Below are 20,725 nucleotides of genomic sequence, written 5' to 3' on the forward strand. Positions count from 1 at the left end.
CGATTAAGTGCGCAAGGCCAATCGTCGTGGAGACCGGTTGCTCTAGTGCGTTACCTAGGGTGATGCCCGAACCCCCTAAATGATCCGAGCCCAATATCGTCCCAAGGAACATATTGTGGGGTACGCGCTCCCGCGGTAACTATATATGTATGCGAAAGTAACCTGCAAAATACGCGAGTCTGTGGGCGTGAGAGGCTTCGATTGACAGCATTTGTAATCCGAACTTGAGTCATCCGAATTTGTTGCATCTTGAATTCAAGAAGAGCGTCATACGTGATTTGAGTGGGCAGGGACGAGATGTACTTCCCAAGGCTTATGAACAAGAAGATTCGTAGTATGATACATGTTTTCCAGCCAACGACTCCAGTCCAGAAATCTCACAAAATACTTGGATAAGACTGACGCAGATTGCGACACTCAGACTAAAAAGGCACGACGTTGGTGTAGGGGTCATTTGGATCCAGAGGGTTCGCCAATCCAAGGAATTCAATAATGTCTTGGAAGCTATCTGATACCGTGTCAAGACCCGTCTGTTGCGGCCATTAGCATGAAAAGTACAGACACATAGACCCGGGAAGCAGGACGGAGGCTTACGAATAGGTCTCTGTCGGTAGCAGCAGAAGTATCGAGCGGCGTCGTTTCAGGATGGCTCACATGTGGCGTGGAGTGGGCCGGCGTTGCCAAAGATTGCTGTCTTCCGTGAATCTAATTGAGTCAGCAGGAACGTATTTCAACTACCAAAAAGAAGCTTTTGGCATACCTGATTGTTTTCTGGAGAGTGCACCGAGGGCGTCTTGGGAGTTGTGATGAAGGTGCATGACTCTTCGACCTGATTGACGACATCCCTTGCGTACTCGGAAACGTTGTGTGGCCACGTCTTTGACTTGACGAGGCCAATTGCAAGGCAAAGCAGGAGATATTCAGTGTGCCATTGACCGACATATAGTAGCCTTTGGGTTAGGACTTTGAGAGCAGACTTGAGTAACGGCTTGATGAGCGCAACGTAACCAGGTAGTTGGCTCAAGGCGGGAACGCCTGTGTTTGTTAGCCTTAGGGTGGTAGCGGTAAAGGCGGAGAGCTTTACCTGGCTTTATCGGCTGGTTGATTTCATTGCACACAGTCAGCGCAGCTTGAAACACATCGTCGACCTTGAGGCACACGGATAGATTACCCTGTTCAAGCAGGGCACTGTGTTCGCTCAAAATGTCTATGGCAACCTCGGCGCAGGCCTTTTTGTAATGCGGGAATTGCTGCTGCAACGGGCCCTGCAGTGCGAAGGGCAAGTAGATCATAAGGAGATATTTCCGCAGTTTCGCCCGTGACAGTTCTACCCAGTGGGCGTGCCGGTCTGAAGATGATGAAGTCCCAACGGCATCCTGTGGCAAAGCTACGATGGATGAGAGATGCTGTTTCAGTTGTCTTTCTTGCTCCGCAGTTCGTTGCCCCGTGATCTCGGGAGAATTCGAGTTGAGCATGCAGCAGATCTCTACTCTCAGGCCCAGTGACCGAGCCATTTCTGAGTGAGGGGGTGCGATAGACATGTGCACACCGCTTTGTGTATATCGATTATCGGCAGCATTTGCCAGGCGGGAGTACTCGGACACGGGAATGGCGGGCACCATTCCGCTATCTACCGCAGTGAGCAGGTCCAGCTCGAGAATAGTGGTCCAAAGACTTCTGCACAACTCTTGTTCGGGTCCTGGACGCCATGCCTGGGCATGGAGGCCGGCAAGCATGGAGATGCGAACCAGTGTGCCAGCGGTGGTCCATATCTGATCACGGGCGAAGCCATTGTATCTTTTGGCAAGCACCAATAAGCAGCCCAATCTCACAGCATCCAGATCCGGCACTTGGGTTCCGCGTGACAGCAGCCAGCGCTCGCTCAGGTGGATGTAGCGTCGAACACCAGTCTTGGCGTTCTCAAGGATGGGAGAAGGCTCGACCAGCTGGCTGGTGTAGATGTTCACGGTCGTGGCAATGATCAGAAGGAGGGTCATGAGCAGATGAGGTGTGGGTGAGAAACGCGAGCCGTCCCAAGCGGCTTCGTAGGCATTGATGAACTTCTGTTCATCCAGAATAGGATACTCGAGCTCGAACGAGTCGAAGTAGGCGAAGACGAGCCAGTCTAGGGATTCTTTGGGAGGCAGGCTGGCAATGACGGAAGCGAAGCCGCAAGCGTCGTTCCAGATGTCACGTGAATCCATGTTTGAGGCTCTCCACATTTCAATCCGTCGCTTAAGCTTGATCATCCTCTCCGGGTGCTCGAATCTGATGCGTGCCATGAAGGAGGGCATCTCGGTGAACTGGCGACAGTCAGCCTTGGACTTGAGGAGCAGGACATGGGCGCAACCTTGCACACGAGCATGGCGGGATGGGTTAGGCCGTAGCCGCGATAGCTTCCAGGATAGACGACGGCATCTTCGTCGTCGAGGCGGTGGGCAGGCGGTAGCTCCGGGATGATGGGCGCAGGGTCATTCGGAGCAGGGTCATTCGGAGCAGGGTCCTGGGCAGGAGAGGTGGCGGGAGAGTCGTCATATGGGTTGGGGATAACACTCTGGTTGACGGCCTGGACTAGAATCTTCTCGAGGCGGGCCAAGCGCGACTCCAGGTCTGGGGGCGTGCCGATGCGAGGGGAGCCATTTGCGGGGAGCAAGGAGCGCGTGGCGCCGAGGGGGCTTCGGGTTGATCGCGGGAGTTCGTCGAATTGCCGAATAGACCGAGCAGGAGCGGAGTGGTTATAGGCTGAGGGCTGCGACTCGTCCGGGGCGACGCGCTGCTGGTATGCCTGAGAGGCGGCGCGCGAGTGCGTCTCCAGATAGATGCACGGCTGATCCGGGCTGGTCTGCACGCAGCGGCCACAGCGCGGGCGCTCCTTGTCGCACTTGAGCTTGCGGTCACGACACGTGACGCAGCTGAGGGCGGGCCGCCGCTTCTTCTTGGGACGCGGATTGAGGTCGGGCGGAAGGGGACCGGAGGGGAGGGAGTCCATGATTGAGGCTGGTTACGGGCCTGAAGCCATGATGTCTGTGATGGCGGAAAGCAGCGGGTGTGGCGCGCGCGTCAGTGCTGGCACAGGACTGGAGCGACGGAGCGGGCGCATGTGGCCGGTTGGCGCCGGAAAGAAAGGCCATGCAGTGGGCAGAGCAGTGGGCAGCCGGAGTTGGAGTCGGGGGGCCGGGCTCACGTGCGGACTCCTTGCTTCCACCTCTTCCTTTCTGCGGATGGAAGACTAGAGAGGCGCGGCCCGGAAAGCGCGAAGGCCGACCGTAGAGGGGATAGCGCCCTTGCTGACAAAGAAGCGGCGCATAGACTTCCCGACGCTAGGCCTCGTTTGTTCCGACGCTACTCTCGACCGGGTAATGTGCCTGCCTGCGGCCGAACTTTGGGTGGCAGTCACCGTCTGATTTCTAAGACGTCGTCGACTTGGCTGACCGTCTCGCCTCACGGCCCAGCGTCCCCGGCCGGTCATGGCGCCCTTCAAATACTCCTGGCCGGGACCTGATCGGAGTGTCAACCCCGCAAGCACACATCTCCCACCGCAACAACAAAGCCGCTCAACACCATGCCGACCCACAACATCGTCGTCCTCGGCGGCTCTTTCGCAGGCCTCGGCGTCGCCCACAACCTCCTCCGCCATGTCATCCCCCACCTGCCAAACTCCGACGACTACAAGCTCATCCTCGTCAACCCCTCGGACCACTTCTACTTCAAGCCTGCTTCTCCCCGCATGACTTCGCGCGAGGATCTCATCTCGTTCGACACCCTCATGATCCCCATCAGCCGGGGCTTCTCCGACTACCACCAGTTCGAGCTTGTCCAGGCCTACGCACGTCAGATCAACCCCGAAACCCGTGACATCACCCTTGAACTTGCCAATGCCGACAAGACCTCCTCCACTATTCACTACGATACCCTGGTCATTGCCACCGGTGCCTCGTCCACTTCTGCGCTGTGGAGCCCCGCTACACCCAAGGAGGCGACCGAGGCCGCCCTCACCGAGTTCCGCGAAAAGCTCAAGACCGCCCAGAGAGTCATCATTGCCGGCGGTGGCGCCGTTGGTGTCGAAACCGCTGGCGAGCTCGGTTTCGACCATGGCAAGCAGAAGGACATCGTCCTCTACTCCGGCACAACCCGCCTTCTCTCCCGCCTGAGGGCCGATGTTGGCAAGCGCGCTGAGGAGTACCTGAACGAAACGGACGTCACCGTCGTCCACAACACCAAGATCCTCTCCAATGGCCCCGGTGCGGACGGCAACGAAGTTCTGCATTTGAGCGACGGCTCCAAGATCACCGCGGACCTCTTCATCGACGCCCGCGGCACCAAGCTCAACAACAGCTACTTGCCCCCTTCTTGGCTAAATGAGCGCGGCGCCGTCGCCGTCGATGACACCCAGAGAGTCAAGGCTGCCGGCTCGGGTGCACGTATCTACGCTGTTGGTGATATCGCTTCGTATTCTTCCGGCGGCATCATGGACATTCAGTCCGCCATTCAACCGCTCGCCGCCGTCATTGAGCACGACCTGACCGGCGGAGAGTCCAAGGCACAACCTACATACACCGGCCAGAAGTCGCAGAGTATGCTGGTGCCTGTTGGCAGGAAGAGAGCGGTTGGTGTCATTTTCGATTACTGGCTGCCAAGCTACATCGGCCACATGATAAAGGGCAAGACCTTTTTTGCCGACCAGGGCGTCGCCACCGTCATGGGTGACAAGTGGACGAAGAAGAAGATTTATTAGAGCTACGTCAATTTTTCTTTCGATGTTTTGCACATGAGCGTTTCCAAGTAATATCCCGCCATGAATTGGCAGTCGTCCTCTTTTTTCACTTTCTCTCACCGCCATTGTATTGAATGTATGGCCTTCATAGTACTTAGAGTGCCTGTGTCATGATAGAGTTCGATCAATAGATCAATACAAAGACGACTACAATTGTATGTAGTGGCCACTCACCTGTATTTGGGGCCCAGTTATTAGTTCCATTCAAGCTCTCTCTTGGCACCAATACTTTACAAAAAGGCCATAGCACCAGAACCTGCTCGGTCGCAAATCGGTAGCGCCATGGAAACGTCGAGCGCTGAGCGGAACGTGCATGTGGGTTTGATCGTGCGTAGCCGTGAGGTGAAGTCAGTCGGTCGCAGCCGCTTCATAACAAGATCGCGAGCTCACTTGCGCTCCCACAAAGTGAGTGTAGCAGCGAAGCGAAAACGATGATCTGCTCTGGTCTGGGAAAATGGAATCGTTACTGCTAAGGCGGTTCTTTCCGTCAAAAATACCACTTGAGAGAGCGTAGAGCCGAACTTGGGTTTCAACGCAAACGCAAAGACCATAGCCATGATGGCTCTGCTATACAGCTAGATGAGGTGGAACGGTGTGCGCGTATAGCATCTACTGGACAGACGTCTTATGGTGATTGCTATCCATGTCGGGTGGTTGCTGGCGCTGCCGCCACGGCCGCTTTTCCCGCACTAATTTCAGAGCGCAACCGGTGAACGTCGAGATCGCCTTGTTTGGTAGCGGCAACTAACTGGGATCGCTTCATAACGGAATCGTACCGCACAGGTGGCGGCGAATGGCGCGGTTACTACCGCTGCTCGAATCCGCTGGTTCCTCTACGTCTTATTTGGGTGGAACATCGCCTAATTTCACGCCAGCGGATGCCTCGAGACGCGTTATAGGCAAGAAAAGCGTAAAAAACTCTTTTTCTTTTTAGCTTAGCTTCGGCCTGCTTATAGGAGCACAGCCGGATGCTGATCCGGATTTCCATTCGGGATTGGCTCATGGTCAGCATTCGAAAACATAACCTTGGTCGAAGATGTTAATCCGCTCCCTTGGTAGCGTGTGAAAAAGGTGTTAGTCTATCACGAAACATACTAGGGATCAGATTATGGGATGAATCTACGGTCGGGGCGTTTCTACTTGAACAGTGAATGATATCCGTAGTTGGACCCCTGCTCCAGCCTCTCAAGTATCACAAACTAATGGATCCAACCGCAGTCTCTTCAATCCGGCGGTATGGCGAGCTCAGTGGGTGATAAACAAGAAATGACGTAGGTGACCCGTTACCCGGCAACCACGCAGCACACACAGAGTGACCAGATACGGCAGTCGCGCCCACCCAGGGCATGCTGGCAGCTGACTCACACTTAATAAGCGAAAAAATCATCTATATATTTCTGCTCGCCCATCCCCTCTACTTTTCTTTCAATCCAACCTCAACCCATTTGGACCTCGAGTTCCGGCACACCCCAACCGACCCGACCGACTGCAAACTCTGTGAGTTCATCGTACTTACTGCTCCTTGCTTTAGCCTACTCTCTTCTTTCACTTTCCTCTATTATTTCATTTCTCTTTTATTTTATCCCTCTCTTATTTTAATCTTCATTTTCTTTCAATCTCTGTTCACATGACATGTTTGCTGACCTGTTCTACAGCTCACCTTACCTGGATGACGACCTTCACCTCACTTGACTTGGGCCTCACCTCACCTGGATCCTGACCTCACCTGGACGCGGACTTACCTGGATCCTGATCTCACCTGGACACGGACTTCACTTGGACTTGGACTTGGGCCTGGAGTGTGACTTCACCGACTTGGAGAGGGGAAAGGAGTGGTCGGAAAGAACGGACAGAGGAAGAGAGAGGAAAGTGTGTGCGGAGAGAGGAAGAATGGAGTGGAGTGGCCAGAAAGAATGGACCCGAGGGCCAGAGAAACAAAGTTTGTGGAGGGGAAGGGCGGCAAGAGGAGGATGAGGAGTAAACCTCAGGAAAAATCCGGTGGTAAACCTGTCCGTTAACATGGCCTTTTCTTTTAGCCGGCTCCGGCTTATGGAGGAGAACTACCTCCGCAAAAAAAACCGAGGCCAGGTATCCGGCATGTCTCGCTCTTCTCGAGGAAACGGATCCCGGGGTACCAGCCCCGAAAAAAACTGGTCCTGGCGGGGTTAGCTTCCACGACCCGTTAGGTGCTGCAGTATCTGCTATCGTGGAACTTTTTTTTTTCCGTTGGAAGCCTCAGCATGTCTGGAGCTCTGAGGGAGAAAATTGTCGCTCTTAACCCAGGTGGTAGAGTCATTGCCGTCTTCTTCCTTACGGAGTGCAGCCATGCTCCTTTGGCGAGCAGAGCAGCTCAAAACTAATTCACTGTACTAGCTGCTTCACCTTCGAAGTGACGTGGATTTCAATTACGCCAGCGCCTTCCCATGTCCAGCCAGATTTTTGTATCAACAACAATCAAACGGTGACGTATGACGTGGTGTGAATAGCCATGAGCAACACATCAACTGTCCGTCCTCTCCGGAGCCAATGAGACAGCAACATGAGCCTGAGCGCATCAACGCACCCATCCCGCGAGGTGGAACAGAACGCTCTGATACTTGGGCGAAGATCACTTGGATGGCAAAATATCTCCGCTATGTCACGACTCACGAACATGGCGAACTGGGTTGGTGGTGTATTGAGAATAAGAGACAGCAGCGAGTGCTTGTCTCGTACCTTTTATTTTTGCTTTTTCTATTTTGCCCCCTTCTCGGCCGGCGTGGCTGAGGACGCCGTCAAAATGGAAAACAGTCTGTGCAGAAAAGGAGCAACGAGAGCTAACTACCTAGTGGAAAATGCGCATGGATTCACCCTCCGTGCATCCCACCCGCTCCGGACCTACTGCGTAGTAAAACTGTTTACCACATGCGCCCGTTGCCGAGCCGAGGACGTGAAGACACCTGTGCGTTCTTTTATCTCTCTCTCTCTCGGCCTCGGTAGCGTGGAAGCGCCGAGGGATGATGCTGAAGCGAATTGACTGCCCCGGATAAGACCGGTTCCGGGCCGTAGACGCGGGAAAATGTGCAGTGGGTGGGAGGCAAGAGCTAGATAGGTATCCACCAGAGCATATTGCGCAAGAAATTTATTTTTACGAGAAGGCTTCCATAGATTAGCGATGCGGTCTGTGCTGTGTTTGTGGCGTTTTCTTTGGTGTCCGGGTCCACCGGCTGGGAGGAGAAGCCATGTTTTCTTGGCGTGGGCATTCTTCAGCACGGTGGGGCGGTCTGTGTGTGGCGGGCTGAATACTGTGTAAGGGATGGATGGAGTGGAGCTATCGTTAGGGAAGAGAGAGGGTCATTGCGTCTATAGTTAGTAGCTTTGCTGACGACATCACGGTGAGCTATTTTTTGCTTCATCTCCTTCACGTCCGAACATGAAACGAACAGCCAGTGGGAGGGCATCATTGCTGAAGAAATTTTGGAAGTGAGTTGCCTGAGCAAAAGAACATGAGGCAGCCAGGACAAAGATCACGAGTTCTGATCATACGGCGCATGAGTGGGTAGTGGGTGGTGTGAGAGATCTCAACGCAATTTATCGACCAGCCAATCAGATACTCGGTCAAATTGGTCAAAGCAGAGGCTGAGCGTTTACCATTACTAGTAGTCGAAGTCCACCTGACGGTTTGATATGAAATTGAAACCCGAGAGCTACCAATGATGTTGGGTAGAGTAGTCCTGATGTTTCCCAACTGAATCACCGTGGCGTTTGTCATGGAATCCTGGCTTCATAGCTAAGGCAGCCATGGCTGGCTGCATCAATGATGACGCGTTGGACTATGTGGCTGTACGGGTAGGTGGACAAAAGGTACGTAGAAAAACAATATAGATAGCGGTAGGTTGGGTGAAACCCGTTTCGGGACAGGGTAGAGTGTTTCGTCGTGGATCGGCAGTCGCGTCGGCTCCGAGATCCGGAGCCGGGGGCCCTTGCCCCGGCGACTTTGATTAGACGTTAGCCTTACGCATATTAAGAATATCAGTCTCCGTCTTTCATCCCGGTCTACTGTGACATCTCCAGGATTAGGTGTGAAGAATGCAAGGATCCGGAGAGATCGCTGGAAATTATAGAAATGGGTATGAAGAAACCTAAGCGAAAGGCGCAAGCGATGTTGGAGATAGATAAGAGCGAAGCTAAGGAGAGGGAGAAGCTGGACTACCGAGTACGACGCAGTGGGGAGTTACGATGGAGAGAGCAGGGCGACCACTGCGCGGGAAATCCGGAGGCCAAGGGTTGCGTCATGGGCCCCGTTCACTCGAGGGACCACCGAACCATCACACCGCAAACTCAAGCAGCGGGAGCAGGCGCAAGCGAGAACGGACGTAGCCGCGAGAGGCGTCCCTTATTGGAGGCCTGAGGTGCACAACGCGCAAGCCGATAAGCCCCAGCCGCACTCGCTTTACGACTCGCACTATGGAGCCGTGTAGGCTTGGCACTCGGAGCATTCGCCCGTTTGGAATGCCCATGAAGAAAGCGCGCATGACGGACATGGCATTAGACGCTCGATCCCATCGCGATGGCAACGAGGCAGATGAAGAGGTGGGGTGCAGCGAGATTGTGAAACAGAGAGTGCGGGCCGGAGACACTCTGACCACCGGGTCGGAAAAAGGAAGACGGGATACCTGCCTGGCAGCGTCCAGGTAGGTAGATCCCGATAATTAGGCGGTGGTATTGGATGACTTCAAGCCATAATGTCGCGTGCCAGGCAACGGACCAGCAATCACCGGCGACTGGAGAATTCCGTCCGTGGAGGAAGGGTGGAGGGAGACGGACTCCTGACGGCGAATAGTTCAGCAAAGCAACCAGCAGCAACGACTTTCATTTGGTCGAGATGAAAGGATGGCAGAGAGGGAATCGAAATCAAAAAGAGGGTGAGGGCATCAAACACATGTATCCCACCTATGACGCCGGTGTCTCGTGGGCTGCAGATAAAGATGAGCACGGTATTTGGAAAACGGATAGGCCAATTTCCAAAGAAGCTGTACCGTTGGAGGCCGTTCCTGGGGTCGAGTAAGTCCGATGGTCATTTGGTGAAAGCGGCGGAATCAAGGCAAATGCCATGGCAACACGCGCTCGCGGCCCCTTTTACATGGCCAGCGTCGACCCGGTGACAGGGAGGAAAAGGGATGGTGGTGAGATGGTGGCTGCTAAGGATGGCTACGCGAGGCTTGTTTCTTCTAGAAAGGACCGGAGGCGTTCCAAAGGATTCGGGACAGGCCCGAGTGAGTGGAAAGGTTGCGAGACGGCTGCCGCGGCGGATCAGCTCGGTCGTGGCTGGCCGCTAGAAGCTCGCGGATTCGAGACGGAAGACCTCAGGGCCAGGCTGGGGACCGGGCGACGATGCTAGGCCGGCCGCAACGTGGTCAGACAGGTGTTTGATGTCGCGTGGTGCAGAAACGCGGATTGACGCAATGCAAAGCTGAGGAGTGGCTGTATTGGTGGAGATGTGTCTCAGCCCTGCCGGCAATCGAAAAACGTGGCGGTTGGCCGGATCGCAGCGCGCACCGTCGCGACCGCAACGCGCGTGACGGCGTCTTTGCAGTCAGGGCAGGCTGGCGCGAGAAACTGGAGATGCGGAGAGAGGTGGTGCGCGTCATCGTCGCCACACTGGAAATGGAGATGTGCATGTCTTCGCTGTGTGCTTTTGGTGATCTCCCGCAGCCGAGCGCGATAGAGGGCCCGTGACGGGGCGGAGCAGGGCCAGCAGATCTTACGTAAATGGGTTGAGAGCCCCCTCAGACCCTGATTTATCGCGCGCGGTTGTATCGCGGAGAGTGCTCCATGAGCAGGCTACCCCACAGTGAGCTCCCAGCCGGCGAGCGGTGTGATGACACGGCATGCAGAGTGAGGCGCGACATCGCCGATGCGACGATCGTTGCCGCCCGGCTGCTTGCCGCGGTCGGCGTGGGCGGTTGCGGCTGGTCGCACCGGCGGTTGGAATGTTCGAATCGAAGCCGGGCTGGCGAGGGCTGGCGAGGGCCGGCGAGGGCTGGCTGCAGGTACGCGGCTGACGTGCAGCAGAGCCCGATCTGGCAACGGCACGCTGGCGTGCTGGCGTTTCGCGAACAGCAACGGAAAGGCGCGAGTCAGGACGAGCGCTTTCGGGCAGGCGAGGGTCAGAGACCCCGGCACATGACGGCCCCGGCTCCGTAAATGAACATCAGCAGAGGCCGATCAGGGGCGCACACTGCGCTGCTGATCGCGATGCACTACACATCTTGGCCGCGGGGCCCGCCCTAGTTATCGCCTAGCGCTGCCTGCCTCTCTGGACCTGACTGCTGACCGCGGCCCGCTGCGCGCCCGGCTCCTGCGACCCTTCAGCAAAGGGTCCAGCATTCCGCGCCGCCCGCAGAGCCGCTGGCCCATGGCGGCCGTCTCGCGGCCTCGCGAGTTGGGCGCATGAGGGCGGGGGGCGCGGCGCAGCGCGGTGCAGCGCGGTGCAGCACGGTTTCAGTGGGTTGATGCGAGGTTGCCGCGGCGCGCTTGCGACAGGCAATGCTCGAGCTCTGCGCCTGCGGCAGCCTCAACAACGGCCGCACAGGACACCACGGCCGCCCCGGGCCAGAGCGCCCAAGGATCAGCCCTCGGCCAGCAAATGAGCGTGCAGCTGCGCGAGCTGTGCAGCCGGCTGCTCAGCGCGCCCGGCTGCCAGCCCAGAAGCGCCCGCGAGCTGCATGCTTCCTGTTAACTGCGAGGCGCCCGCACACGGCGTCGACGCAGCTGCCGGCCTCCAGCATAACCGCCCTCAGCGCAAGCAACGCGCTGCCTCTCGTTTCGAAAATCCTGCTTCGCGCGCGCGCCTGGCGCCGCCGACACACGCTCTCTTACGCTCCACCGCTCGTTCTGTCTCACGCACCGCGCCAGCAGGGGTGCTTCGTGTGTCATTTCACCACCCGGCCATCCACGCCCGTTCCTTCCCTGCCAGACCTGCCACCGCCCTCAATCCGTGCTAGCCTCTGCCACCTGCCGCTCGATCCAGCAGGTCGCCCCAAGTATTGACCTCTGCGTCCTCTGCGCACAGAGTGCAGTGCCCCATAAGGCTGGACGCCGCTCCAAAACGCGTTCATGCTCCCGCCTCCCAGTCCCGTCCTCCTGTCTGCGCAACACCTTGCCTAGCCCTCACCGGCCGCACCACTCCCAACCAGGGTTTCCTTGAGTGCCGCAAGGATCATCCACCATGGCGGACACAGCGAGACCCATAAGCATTCTGCCATCGATCAAATGCTCAGACTGCAGCGTCGAGATTGAGATCTCGAAGATGGCCGACCATGTCTGCGCCCCAGTCGCCGAGCCGGAGCTTATGGCCCCGCCCAAGGCCACCAAGAACTTTTTCGATCGCGCCGCCAGCAGCATTCGCTCTTCAACCGCACATCTCAAGCCCGGTCGCTCGGGACCACCGCCCAGCATAGACTCCAGTGTCGCCAGTGAGTAGTCCCAGATCCCTCTGATCGATAGCTGGAGCTGACCGTGTCTGAAGACAAGCCCTTCGTCGGACGCGCCCAGGCCACGCAAGACCCCTTGACCCCAAACAGCAACCCAAGCTCTAGAAGTCCGTCGCCAGCTTTCCTTATGTCGTCAACAGCCTTCCGGACCCAACCTGGCCTAGAACCGCGAGCTTACAGTCCCACTTCTCCAGATCAATCCACCATCGACCGCGCGAACTCCCCGGATCCCATCAAGAGGCAACTCACACCAACCCATGACTACCCTGAATCCGACCCGAATTTCGCCCCTCTCAGCCCGCGGCCCAATGCCAGTGACAATGTCTTCTCCCGCCTGAACACGCTTGCATCTGGTCCATTCAACGTGAGGGAAAGAAAGACGTCATTGAGACCAGAGACGGCCGAGGAAGCCAGACCCAACTCGTCGCACAAGAGGACTCCTACATTGAGCAGTTTGAGGAGCAGGTCAAAGTCGCGGACCTCGAGCCGTGGGAGCAATGTTATGGGTCATGAACGCCAGCCGTCGGTAGCCAGTACAGAGAGGTCTCGCTCGTCCATGCGCTCCAATGGATTGCCCGCGCCAGCTGAAACTGGTGGAAAGCGCGCCCCGCCCCCGCGGCCTGCGCGGCCCAATGAGACTGTGGACGCATTCTTGGAAAAATTACAAGGAGAAGCCAATCAGCCTTCATTGGCTGGGCTGATGAGTATGCGCTCGCAGATTGTTCCGATCCAGAAAGACAGCACGGGCAACGCCAACAAGGCTGCCATCTCACTTCCGAGGAGGCCTTCGGAGAAAGTCCCGCCTCCTCCCCCGAAGTCTCTTGCACGAAACATCTCGCATTCATCGACGGAGGAGACGCCAGAATGGTGGGATTCTCCGGACAACGCACGCCCGTCTAGTCCGGCAAAGCCAACTTCTGAGCCTAATCCGCATGGAAGGAAGCCATCAGTTGCAGACGAAAACGCCAAAAGATATCCCCGCAGGACATCAAGCCGCAATATCAGTCTCAAGGATTTGGATCTTGGTCCCAAACCGCCTGTTCCTCAGCCACCACGACTGGAGGTTCGTCCTCGTGGAACTTCGCACGCGCCCTCCGATTCTGGCTCGTCCGAAGCCTCCTCGGGCTATGATTACCGCAGCAGCCGCTCTACTCCGCCAACCTCAGCAGGAGCCAGTCCTATCAACGAGCCCTTCAAGCCGTACAGACCCTTTGACCAGACTCCTGCAGCCCCGCGCCCGGGAACTTCCAGCGGACCTCCTCCTGAGGCACACGGGAAGACGCCGAGCACGAGCATGAGCCGGCAAAACGCACCAGAAAGCTTGCCTTTGGACCCTCCCCAGCTTCGTGCCATTCCTGATGCACCGGAGTCGCCGATGGATCCTGCGATTCAGCGTGGCATGTTCACACCGAGCCGGCCTTCGGACTCATCGGCGCTGCCCGAGATCCAATCCGTTGTCCGGGATGAGGAGAAGCCTCCTATGCCTCCTACCCCTACCGAGGAAGAGGCGCCAATCAGGCCTCTTCAACATACGAGGACGGGGTCGTCAGGAAGGCGACCCGGCACAGCGGGTAAGGGGAACTGCAGAGGCTGTGGTGAAGTCATTGTCGGAAAGAGCGTCAAAGCGGCGGACGGAAGGCTGACAGGCCGGTGGCACAAGCAATGTAAGTTTCAATGTCAGCTCCGTCGTGGAGTCTTCATTTCGCTAACCCGTGTCTGCACAGGCTTTGTCTGCAGGACTTGCCACTCCCCCTTCCAGACGGCCGACTTTTACGTGATTGAAAACCACCCGTACTGCGGACACCACTACCACCAGATGAATGGCTCGCTCTGCCGGGGGTGCAACTACGGCATCGAGGGGCAGTATCTGGAGACTGAGCGGCGGCAAAAGTTCCACCCGCAGTGTTTCGCATGCGACACGTGCAGGATGCCCCTGCGGGACGACTACTTCGATGTAATGGGAGTCGTGTACTGCGAGCGCCACGCGTGGCATGCGGCAAGACAGACAGGCGGCGGTCCGCGCGGCATGCTGGCTCCAGGAGATCCCAGGCGCAATCCCGAAAGGAGGAGGACTAGGCTGATGATGATGTGAGCGACCCCGTATGGAGAGGGCTCGCATTGATCACGGTTATTTTTGGGGCCTCGCGAAGGCGGCTTGCAAAGTATTGCTTCGACGCGAAGCTTGGGCACGCCCAAAGCGTATGTTTACGAGGCGGCTCTTGGTCATCTCCGTGAAGATTCTAGACCCACCCTTTTCTGGAATCTCCCTGCTCAGGCGATGGGCCTTCTTCGGGACTTCACACGGCCAAACCCTCGCTTATCGTTCACTCGACTCTCGGACCTCTTGCATGTATTGCATTTTCCGGCGCTCGCATCTTTTCTTTTTCTTTATCGCTCATCAGTCCGATCGTTTGAAGATCCCCGTCTCCTTGCATGTCGACCAACTGCATCGCATCTTCCGGTTTCCATTTGAGTTATATACCCTTCTCGATATACCCCTTTCATCCGGGTGGGCTCATATTTGGATGCACCCTCTTCCAAGTTTTCTTTGTTTTGTTTTGGCCATGGCTGCATGATGTTTTTCTTTTCTTGGTCCATGAGAGTTTGGAGGGAGAGGACAAGAGGAGCGCCTCTTGTGCAATGAGGAAAGGGTCTCGCAGCCGAGGAAAGGGCTGGTCTAATGTCTTATCTGTTTGCAGGTGAATTTCGGGTGAATGGATGCCACGGAAAAGTTTTGGGATAAGGCGAAGAAGCGAAGGCGGATACAGCGTAGCTTGTAGGATAATTGAACAACGAACATTCTAGTAACAATGCGTTGCCTTGGGTGTGTAGTTGGCGTGTCGCGATGGATGAGCATGGTGGTGATGGCCTCATGCACCATGCCATGCCGTGGGCGCCAGTCGGATCTCGGAGCCGTGGATGAGCTGAGTGACTTTATTACACGTAGCAACATCTGCAAGGCACAGGATGTGAGAAGGTGCAGGACCACCGCAGGGTTGCCAAGCACGCCGGTTGGCTGCGGCGTCCACAGGCAGCACCCGCGTCAACTCGGGCAGGTGGTTCCTCCATTAATGGTCGGTCAGCAGAAGATCAACGTCGATAGCAGGACAGGGCCCCACATGGATGCAGCGCACGTGGGAGGGTTCCTGCTCGCAAGCGCGCGCGCAACCGCGTCTTTTTCGATTGTGGTTGAGGACGGCTGGGCGGCCCCTGTCTTCGCAGGGCCGAGGTATTGGATTGGGCATGGCGCGAGGTGCCGGGCGCCAGCGGATTCGCGGATTCGACGAGCTGCAGGAGCTGCCCGCGTCGTGCCGTTCGATTCACCTTCACCGCGACTTTGGACACGCGCCGCGTAGATTAATCCTCCTCGCTCTTACCCCATCCGCCAACCGCGTGCCCTAGGATGAGCACCAGGCACGGTCCCGATCGGGTGCTGGCTGCTGCTGGGTGCTGCAGGCTGCTGCCCCGCGCCGAACACCGCGCCCCGCTAGCCCGCGCTGCAGGATGGAACCACTGACCGGCGGTGGACGTGAGTGCTATAAAGCGCTGCCTGCCCGCCCTCGACCGCTCCCTTGCTCCACGACCACCTTTCTCTGCCAGCCAAGTGATCCCAAGCTCTTTCCAAACACCAACCCACAGGAACCCCGGGCCATTGCCCAGTCGTCACCATTTTCTCCAATCTCCTCAACTCGTAGGTGCACCCGTCCACGGCCCAGGTAAACACGCCGCTAACTCTCTCCCAGCGTCCACCACCCCTTCGCCGGCCGACGTACTTCCCCCTCTGGAGGAGCGTCGGATTGCCCCTACATCCGTTAAACCACCCACTTTAGCGGAAACCAAAGCAAACAGTGAACATGGCACCTCACGCCGAAGTCGGCTATGCGAAGGGGGATGGAAAGTGGTCGTCGACCGCCACGCCCAAGGAGTCGTTTGTCGTCAACTCGCCCAATGTCAAGTACACGGACGCCGAGATCAAGAGCCGCTACACCTACCGCACTACCGAAGTCGACATCAAGGATGGAAAGTTCGTCGCCACGCCCAAGGAAACCGTGTACGACTTCAAGGTGGACCGCAAGGTGCCCAAGGTCGGCATGATGCTCGTGGGCCTGGGCGGCAACAACGGCACCACCGTTACCGCCGGCATCCTCGCCAACAAGCGCGGCCTCGTCTGGGACACTCGCGAGGGCCAGCAGGCTGCCAACTACTACGGCTCCATGATCATGGCCTCCACCGTCAAGCTCGGCACTGACCCCAGGACGGGCAAGGAAATCAACATTCCGTTCAACCAGCTGCTCCCCATGGTCCACCCCAATGATCTCGTCGTTGGCGGCTGGGACATCAGTGGCATGAACTTGGCGGATGCGGCGGACCGCGCCTGCGTTTTGGAGCCGACGCTCAAGCAGATGGTGCGCAAGGAGATGGCCACCATCAAGCCTCTTCCCAGCGTCTACTACCCGGACTTCATTGCCGCCAACCAGGAGGCTCGCGCTGACAACGTCCTGCCCGGCTCCAAGGCTTGTTGGGAGCATGTTGAGCAGATCCGCAAGGACATTCGGGACTTCAAGGCTGCCAATGGTCTTGACAAGGTGATTGTTCAGTGGACTGCCAACACCGAGCGCTATGCAGACATTGTGCCCGGCATCAATGACACGGCCGACAATCTGCTGCAGGCCATCAAGGATGGCCACGAGGAGGTCTCTCCCTCGACTGTCTTTGCCGTGGCTTGCATTCTCGACCAGGTTCCCTTCATCAACGGCTCGCCTCAGAACACGTTTGTTCCCGGCGCGATTGAGCTTGCCGAGAAGCACAGCGCGTTTATCGGTGGTGATGATTTCAAGTCTGGCCAGACCAAGATGAAGTCTGCTCTCGTCGACTTCATGATCAACGCCGGCATCAAGCTCACCAGCATCGCTTCGTACAACCACCTCGGCAACAACGACGGCATGAACCTCAGCAGCCAGAAGCAGTTCCGCAGCAAGGAGATCAGCAAGTCCAACGTGGTCGACGACATGGTCGCTGCCAACAACGTCCTGTACGAGGAGGGCGAGCACCCTGACCACTGTGTTGTCATCAAGTACATGCCGGCGGTCGGTGACAACAAGCGCGCTCTGGACGAGTACTACGCCGAGATCTTCATGGGCGGACACCAGACCATCAGCATGTTCAACGTGTGCGAAGACTCCCTGCTGGCCAGTCCGTTGATCATCGATCTCGTCCTCGTGGCCGAGATGATGACGCGCATCCGGTGGAAGACGGCTGACACCGAGTATGCCGGCTTCCACAGCGTCCTGAGCATCCTGAGCTTTATGCTAAAGGTCAGTTTTTTGTTCTATCTTTTGTTTTCTTGATCGAAGCGAAGTTGATGTGGCTAACTCTTCTTGGTATCCAGGCTCCGCTCACACCCCCGGGCACGCCGGTGGTCAACGCGTTGGCCAAACAGCGCAACGCCATGATGAACATTTTCCGTGCTTGCGTCGGTCTCGAGCCTGAGAATGACATGACGCTCGAGCACAAGCTGTTCGCTCACTAAGCGTCGTGTCCTGGCTCGACTCTGAACAATGTGCGGTGAGGAGATTACGCGCTGCATCCAACATCAGCGTGTGCCGATGCCTGTGGGTGGCCGTGATCATGCTTTAACGCGGTGATCATGGTGGGCTTTTCTCCTTTGTTCATCTCGTGCTTTGCTTAAGTCGCTCCTTTATCACATCTCAATGCCAAAAAATTTTTACTCTGCGCACGATATTTTGCTTCCTGTGTGTGTGATAGTTGTGACGTTGCCTAACGAGTGTGTGTCTCTCGCTAGCGTCGTTTCGTCCCGTCCACCCTGACACACTTCACTTCACTCACCCAATCCACTTCCTGCATTGATTTCTCTCCCTTCGCGTCACTCTGCCATGCCATCCCAATCCGCCTCTATCCAGTCATACTTCCCGCCTCTATCCTCACCCGTGACGTCTCAACTCTCCTCTCAATCACCACCAGAACCCCGCAACAGCAGCAACAATGCCAGCTCTTCTCGCGCGACGACAGCAGCACTGCACGGCAAGCCAATGCCCCCTGATCAACCCATCGCAGCATCACCCACCTTCATCCCCGGCGACGGCTTCACCCCCGACGAATTGGCCACCGGCACCAATAATTCCACGAAACCAATGTCACTCATTGCTTACAACAACCCTTTCACCCCACGTCATGGCGTCCCATACAAAGAGGTCTCACTGAGGGACTTGCGACCGACGGTCACGACGAATGAAGGTGTGTGCTTCACCGGGAGAGTGTTGAACGTGTACAGCGGCCCGCCGGCGGCAGATATGGCGACATATCCAAACAAAGCGCCGAGGGGTGCGGCAGGGTGCGTGAAGTGTACGGTGGGAGATGGGGAGGGGGTTGCTGTAGTGAGTGGTTTTCGGGCACTGATTTTTCCCTCCAGTCTTCGTTGATGTTTTCAGGTCCGCGTCTGGCACTCGAATCAAACGCGCTACCCGCTGCATCTGGGCGTGTTGGTCACTGTCTGGACTACGCATGTCTTCTTCGTCGCGGGAGGAGGACACTATGATACCACCGCCGGCGCCGAGCTCGGTGGAAGAAAACAGCAGCTGTATACAAGCGTCTTTCCGGAGCGCGAGCGCGGCTGTCATGTCCAGATCCATCCGAATGGTGTGGAGGAGAATCGGATGAGGTGCCGCAAGCCTCTCCCGCTTGGTGGAAGTGGTGGTGGCGATCATGGCGGGGTGCAGCAGATGAACATCACCAAAGAACTTATGACGCTGGCGGCGTTTGCGAAGGGTGGGCACGAGCGGGCGGATGTGAAGGTGTTGGTTTGCGTAAAAAGTGTGGGAGCGAGGAAGAAGGGTACGTTGCGTTTTCATACATGCAGCCTCGTCCCCCCCCCCCTTTCTCTCCATAATCTTTCTGGCCATCAAGATCGATCATCAGCCTCAGCAGAGCAAAGTCTGGGACGATGTAGACTCCGCTGACGCCCCTTTCTCTCTTTCCCTCAGTCACCCGCAAAGACGGCCACCCCACCGAAACAACAACCATCCACCTCCTCGATCACACCACCGCCTCCACCTCCACCTTCGCCTCACTCACCCTCTGGGGGGACGCTGCCGCCGCCACAACGACGTGGATCCCACATTCCACTGTCCTCCTCCTGACGCGTCTGGGGTGCCGCGTCGTTGTCTCGAGCAACAATAACAATACCAACGCCACTCCTTCTTCCACCAGCGCTACGGGCAGCTCGTCGTCGTTCATCACGTCAGACGATGCGACATCGTCACCAACACACATCTGGCTCTCCCTCACCGCCGCCTCGCTCGTCGAAGTCGACCCCTGTCCGCTGCGGGATGCGGAGTGGTTGCGCGGGTATGCTCGGCGGCTGCTTCTTGCCAACAGAGGGTCGCCTTGTACGGTCGCGTCGTGCTTGCCGTCTTCTTCTTCTTCGTCGTCGTCGTCTCCGACGGCGGTAGCGGGATCGTTCCCGCTCCCGTTTCCGCCGCTCGCGCAGATCGAGAGTGCGGAGAAGAGGGTTTTGTATCGAATTGCCGATATCGATGAGGTTGCGCGAGGGTGTACCTCGTCCACCACCACCACCACCGCCATCGGACAGAAGAACGAGAAGGAGAGAGGTGCAGAGCATGAGGGCGGGGGCGAACGCGAGAAGAAAAAGGGGCCGCCGACGATCGTCGGATTCATGAGCGTCCTCTTGACGCAGATCAACCTCGTCTCGCTGTACAGACGCGGCGCGCTGGCGTGCGGCAAGTGTCCGAGGTGCGGGGGCGCCGTGTTTGCGAACGCAGTCGTCGGGAGGTGCGCGTGGTGTTGTTCTTCTTCTTCGCCTTCATCCACTTCCCCCACGCCCCGGAAACTCTATTCTTCTTCTCCTTCTACCCTTGGCGGCGACGACGGTCGTGGCACGGCAACACACGGCGATGGCACTACACGCCGCGATGGCAATGGCACTGGCACTGGCACTGGCAGCACCCACGGCAATGCAACCACCACCACCACCACCGGCGGAAATCCACAACCACCCGCCCACCACCACCACCACGAGAAGCAGAATAAAAAACCAAAACCCGAAGCCTCCGTCCCACTAGAACTCAACCCCCACATCCTCGGCCCCCTCATCGACGAGACGGGCGTCGTCGCCGCCGGGCGGCTCGTCGTCGTCCCCGAGGCGTGGGCGCAGCTGTTCGGGTGCGGCAGCGTGGCGGGGTTTTTCGCCGCGCTCGCGGAGGTCGCAGCGGAGGACGGAGGGGGCGTGAGCGTCGTCGTTGAGGGGTTGAGGAGACTGGAGGCGCGGATGGCGTGGGTGAGGGTCACGTTGGTGGTGGGGTGGGTGGAGGGGTGGGGCGTCGGTGCGGTGCCGGTGCCGGTGGCTGGGGCGGGTGTGGGTGGGGATGGGGATGGGGATGAGCTTGGGGCTGGGGCTGGAGTGGGGAGGTTGTGTGTTTTGGGGGTGAGGGAGTGAGTA

The 20,725-nt window shown here is 57.5% G+C and overlaps 5 protein-coding genes across 5 annotated transcripts; 4 read left to right on the forward strand and 1 right to left on the reverse strand.

The window, feature by feature from the left end:
- Window positions 1–422: 422 nt before the first annotated feature.
- Window positions 423–2,989, reverse strand: BKCO1_7300039 (c6 transcription factor; the record flags this gene model as incomplete). Its single annotated transcript, XM_020278898.1, has 5 exons — window positions 423–530; window positions 595–705; window positions 761–1,035; window positions 1,085–2,303; window positions 2,360–2,989. The coding sequence occupies 5 exons, from the start codon at window positions 2,987–2,989 to the stop codon at window positions 423–425; spliced, it is 2,343 nt and encodes a 780-aa protein (XP_020125981.1).
- A 573-nt stretch (window positions 2,990–3,562) lies between these two features.
- On the forward strand, window positions 3,563–4,735 carry BKCO1_7300040 (apoptosis-inducing factor 1; the record flags this gene model as incomplete). Its single annotated transcript, XM_020278900.1, has 1 exon — window positions 3,563–4,735. One exon carries the CDS (start codon window positions 3,563–3,565, stop codon window positions 4,733–4,735), a length of 1,173 nt encoding a protein of 390 aa, XP_020126007.1.
- Window positions 4,736–11,984: 7,249 nt separating this feature from the next.
- Window positions 11,985–14,341, forward strand: BKCO1_7300041 (lim domain-containing protein; the record flags this gene model as incomplete). The annotated part of the gene is made up of 3 exons (XM_020278901.1): window positions 11,985–12,231; window positions 12,285–13,913; window positions 13,974–14,341. 3 exons carry the CDS (start codon window positions 11,985–11,987, stop codon window positions 14,339–14,341), a joined length of 2,244 nt encoding a protein of 747 aa, XP_020126006.1.
- Window positions 14,342–16,103: 1,762 nt separating this feature from the next.
- On the forward strand, window positions 16,104–17,779 carry BKCO1_7300042 (inositol-3-phosphate synthase; the record flags this gene model as incomplete). The annotated part of the gene is made up of 2 exons (XM_020278902.1): window positions 16,104–17,564; window positions 17,639–17,779. 2 exons carry the CDS (start codon window positions 16,104–16,106, stop codon window positions 17,777–17,779), a joined length of 1,602 nt encoding a protein of 533 aa, XP_020126009.1.
- Window positions 17,780–18,143: 364 nt separating this feature from the next.
- Window positions 18,144–20,722, forward strand: BKCO1_7300043 (nucleic acid-binding protein; the record flags this gene model as incomplete). The annotated part of the gene is made up of 3 exons (XM_020278903.1): window positions 18,144–18,644; window positions 18,699–19,101; window positions 19,251–20,722. 3 exons carry the CDS (start codon window positions 18,144–18,146, stop codon window positions 20,720–20,722), a joined length of 2,376 nt encoding a protein of 791 aa, XP_020126008.1.
- Between the last annotated feature and the right edge of the window lie 3 nt (window positions 20,723–20,725).

This window comes from Diplodia corticola, assembly GCF_001883845.1.
Source record: "Diplodia corticola strain CBS 112549 chromosome Unknown scaffold73, whole genome shotgun sequence".
Taxonomy (NCBI): Eukaryota; Fungi; Ascomycota; class Dothideomycetes; order Botryosphaeriales; family Botryosphaeriaceae; genus Diplodia; species Diplodia corticola.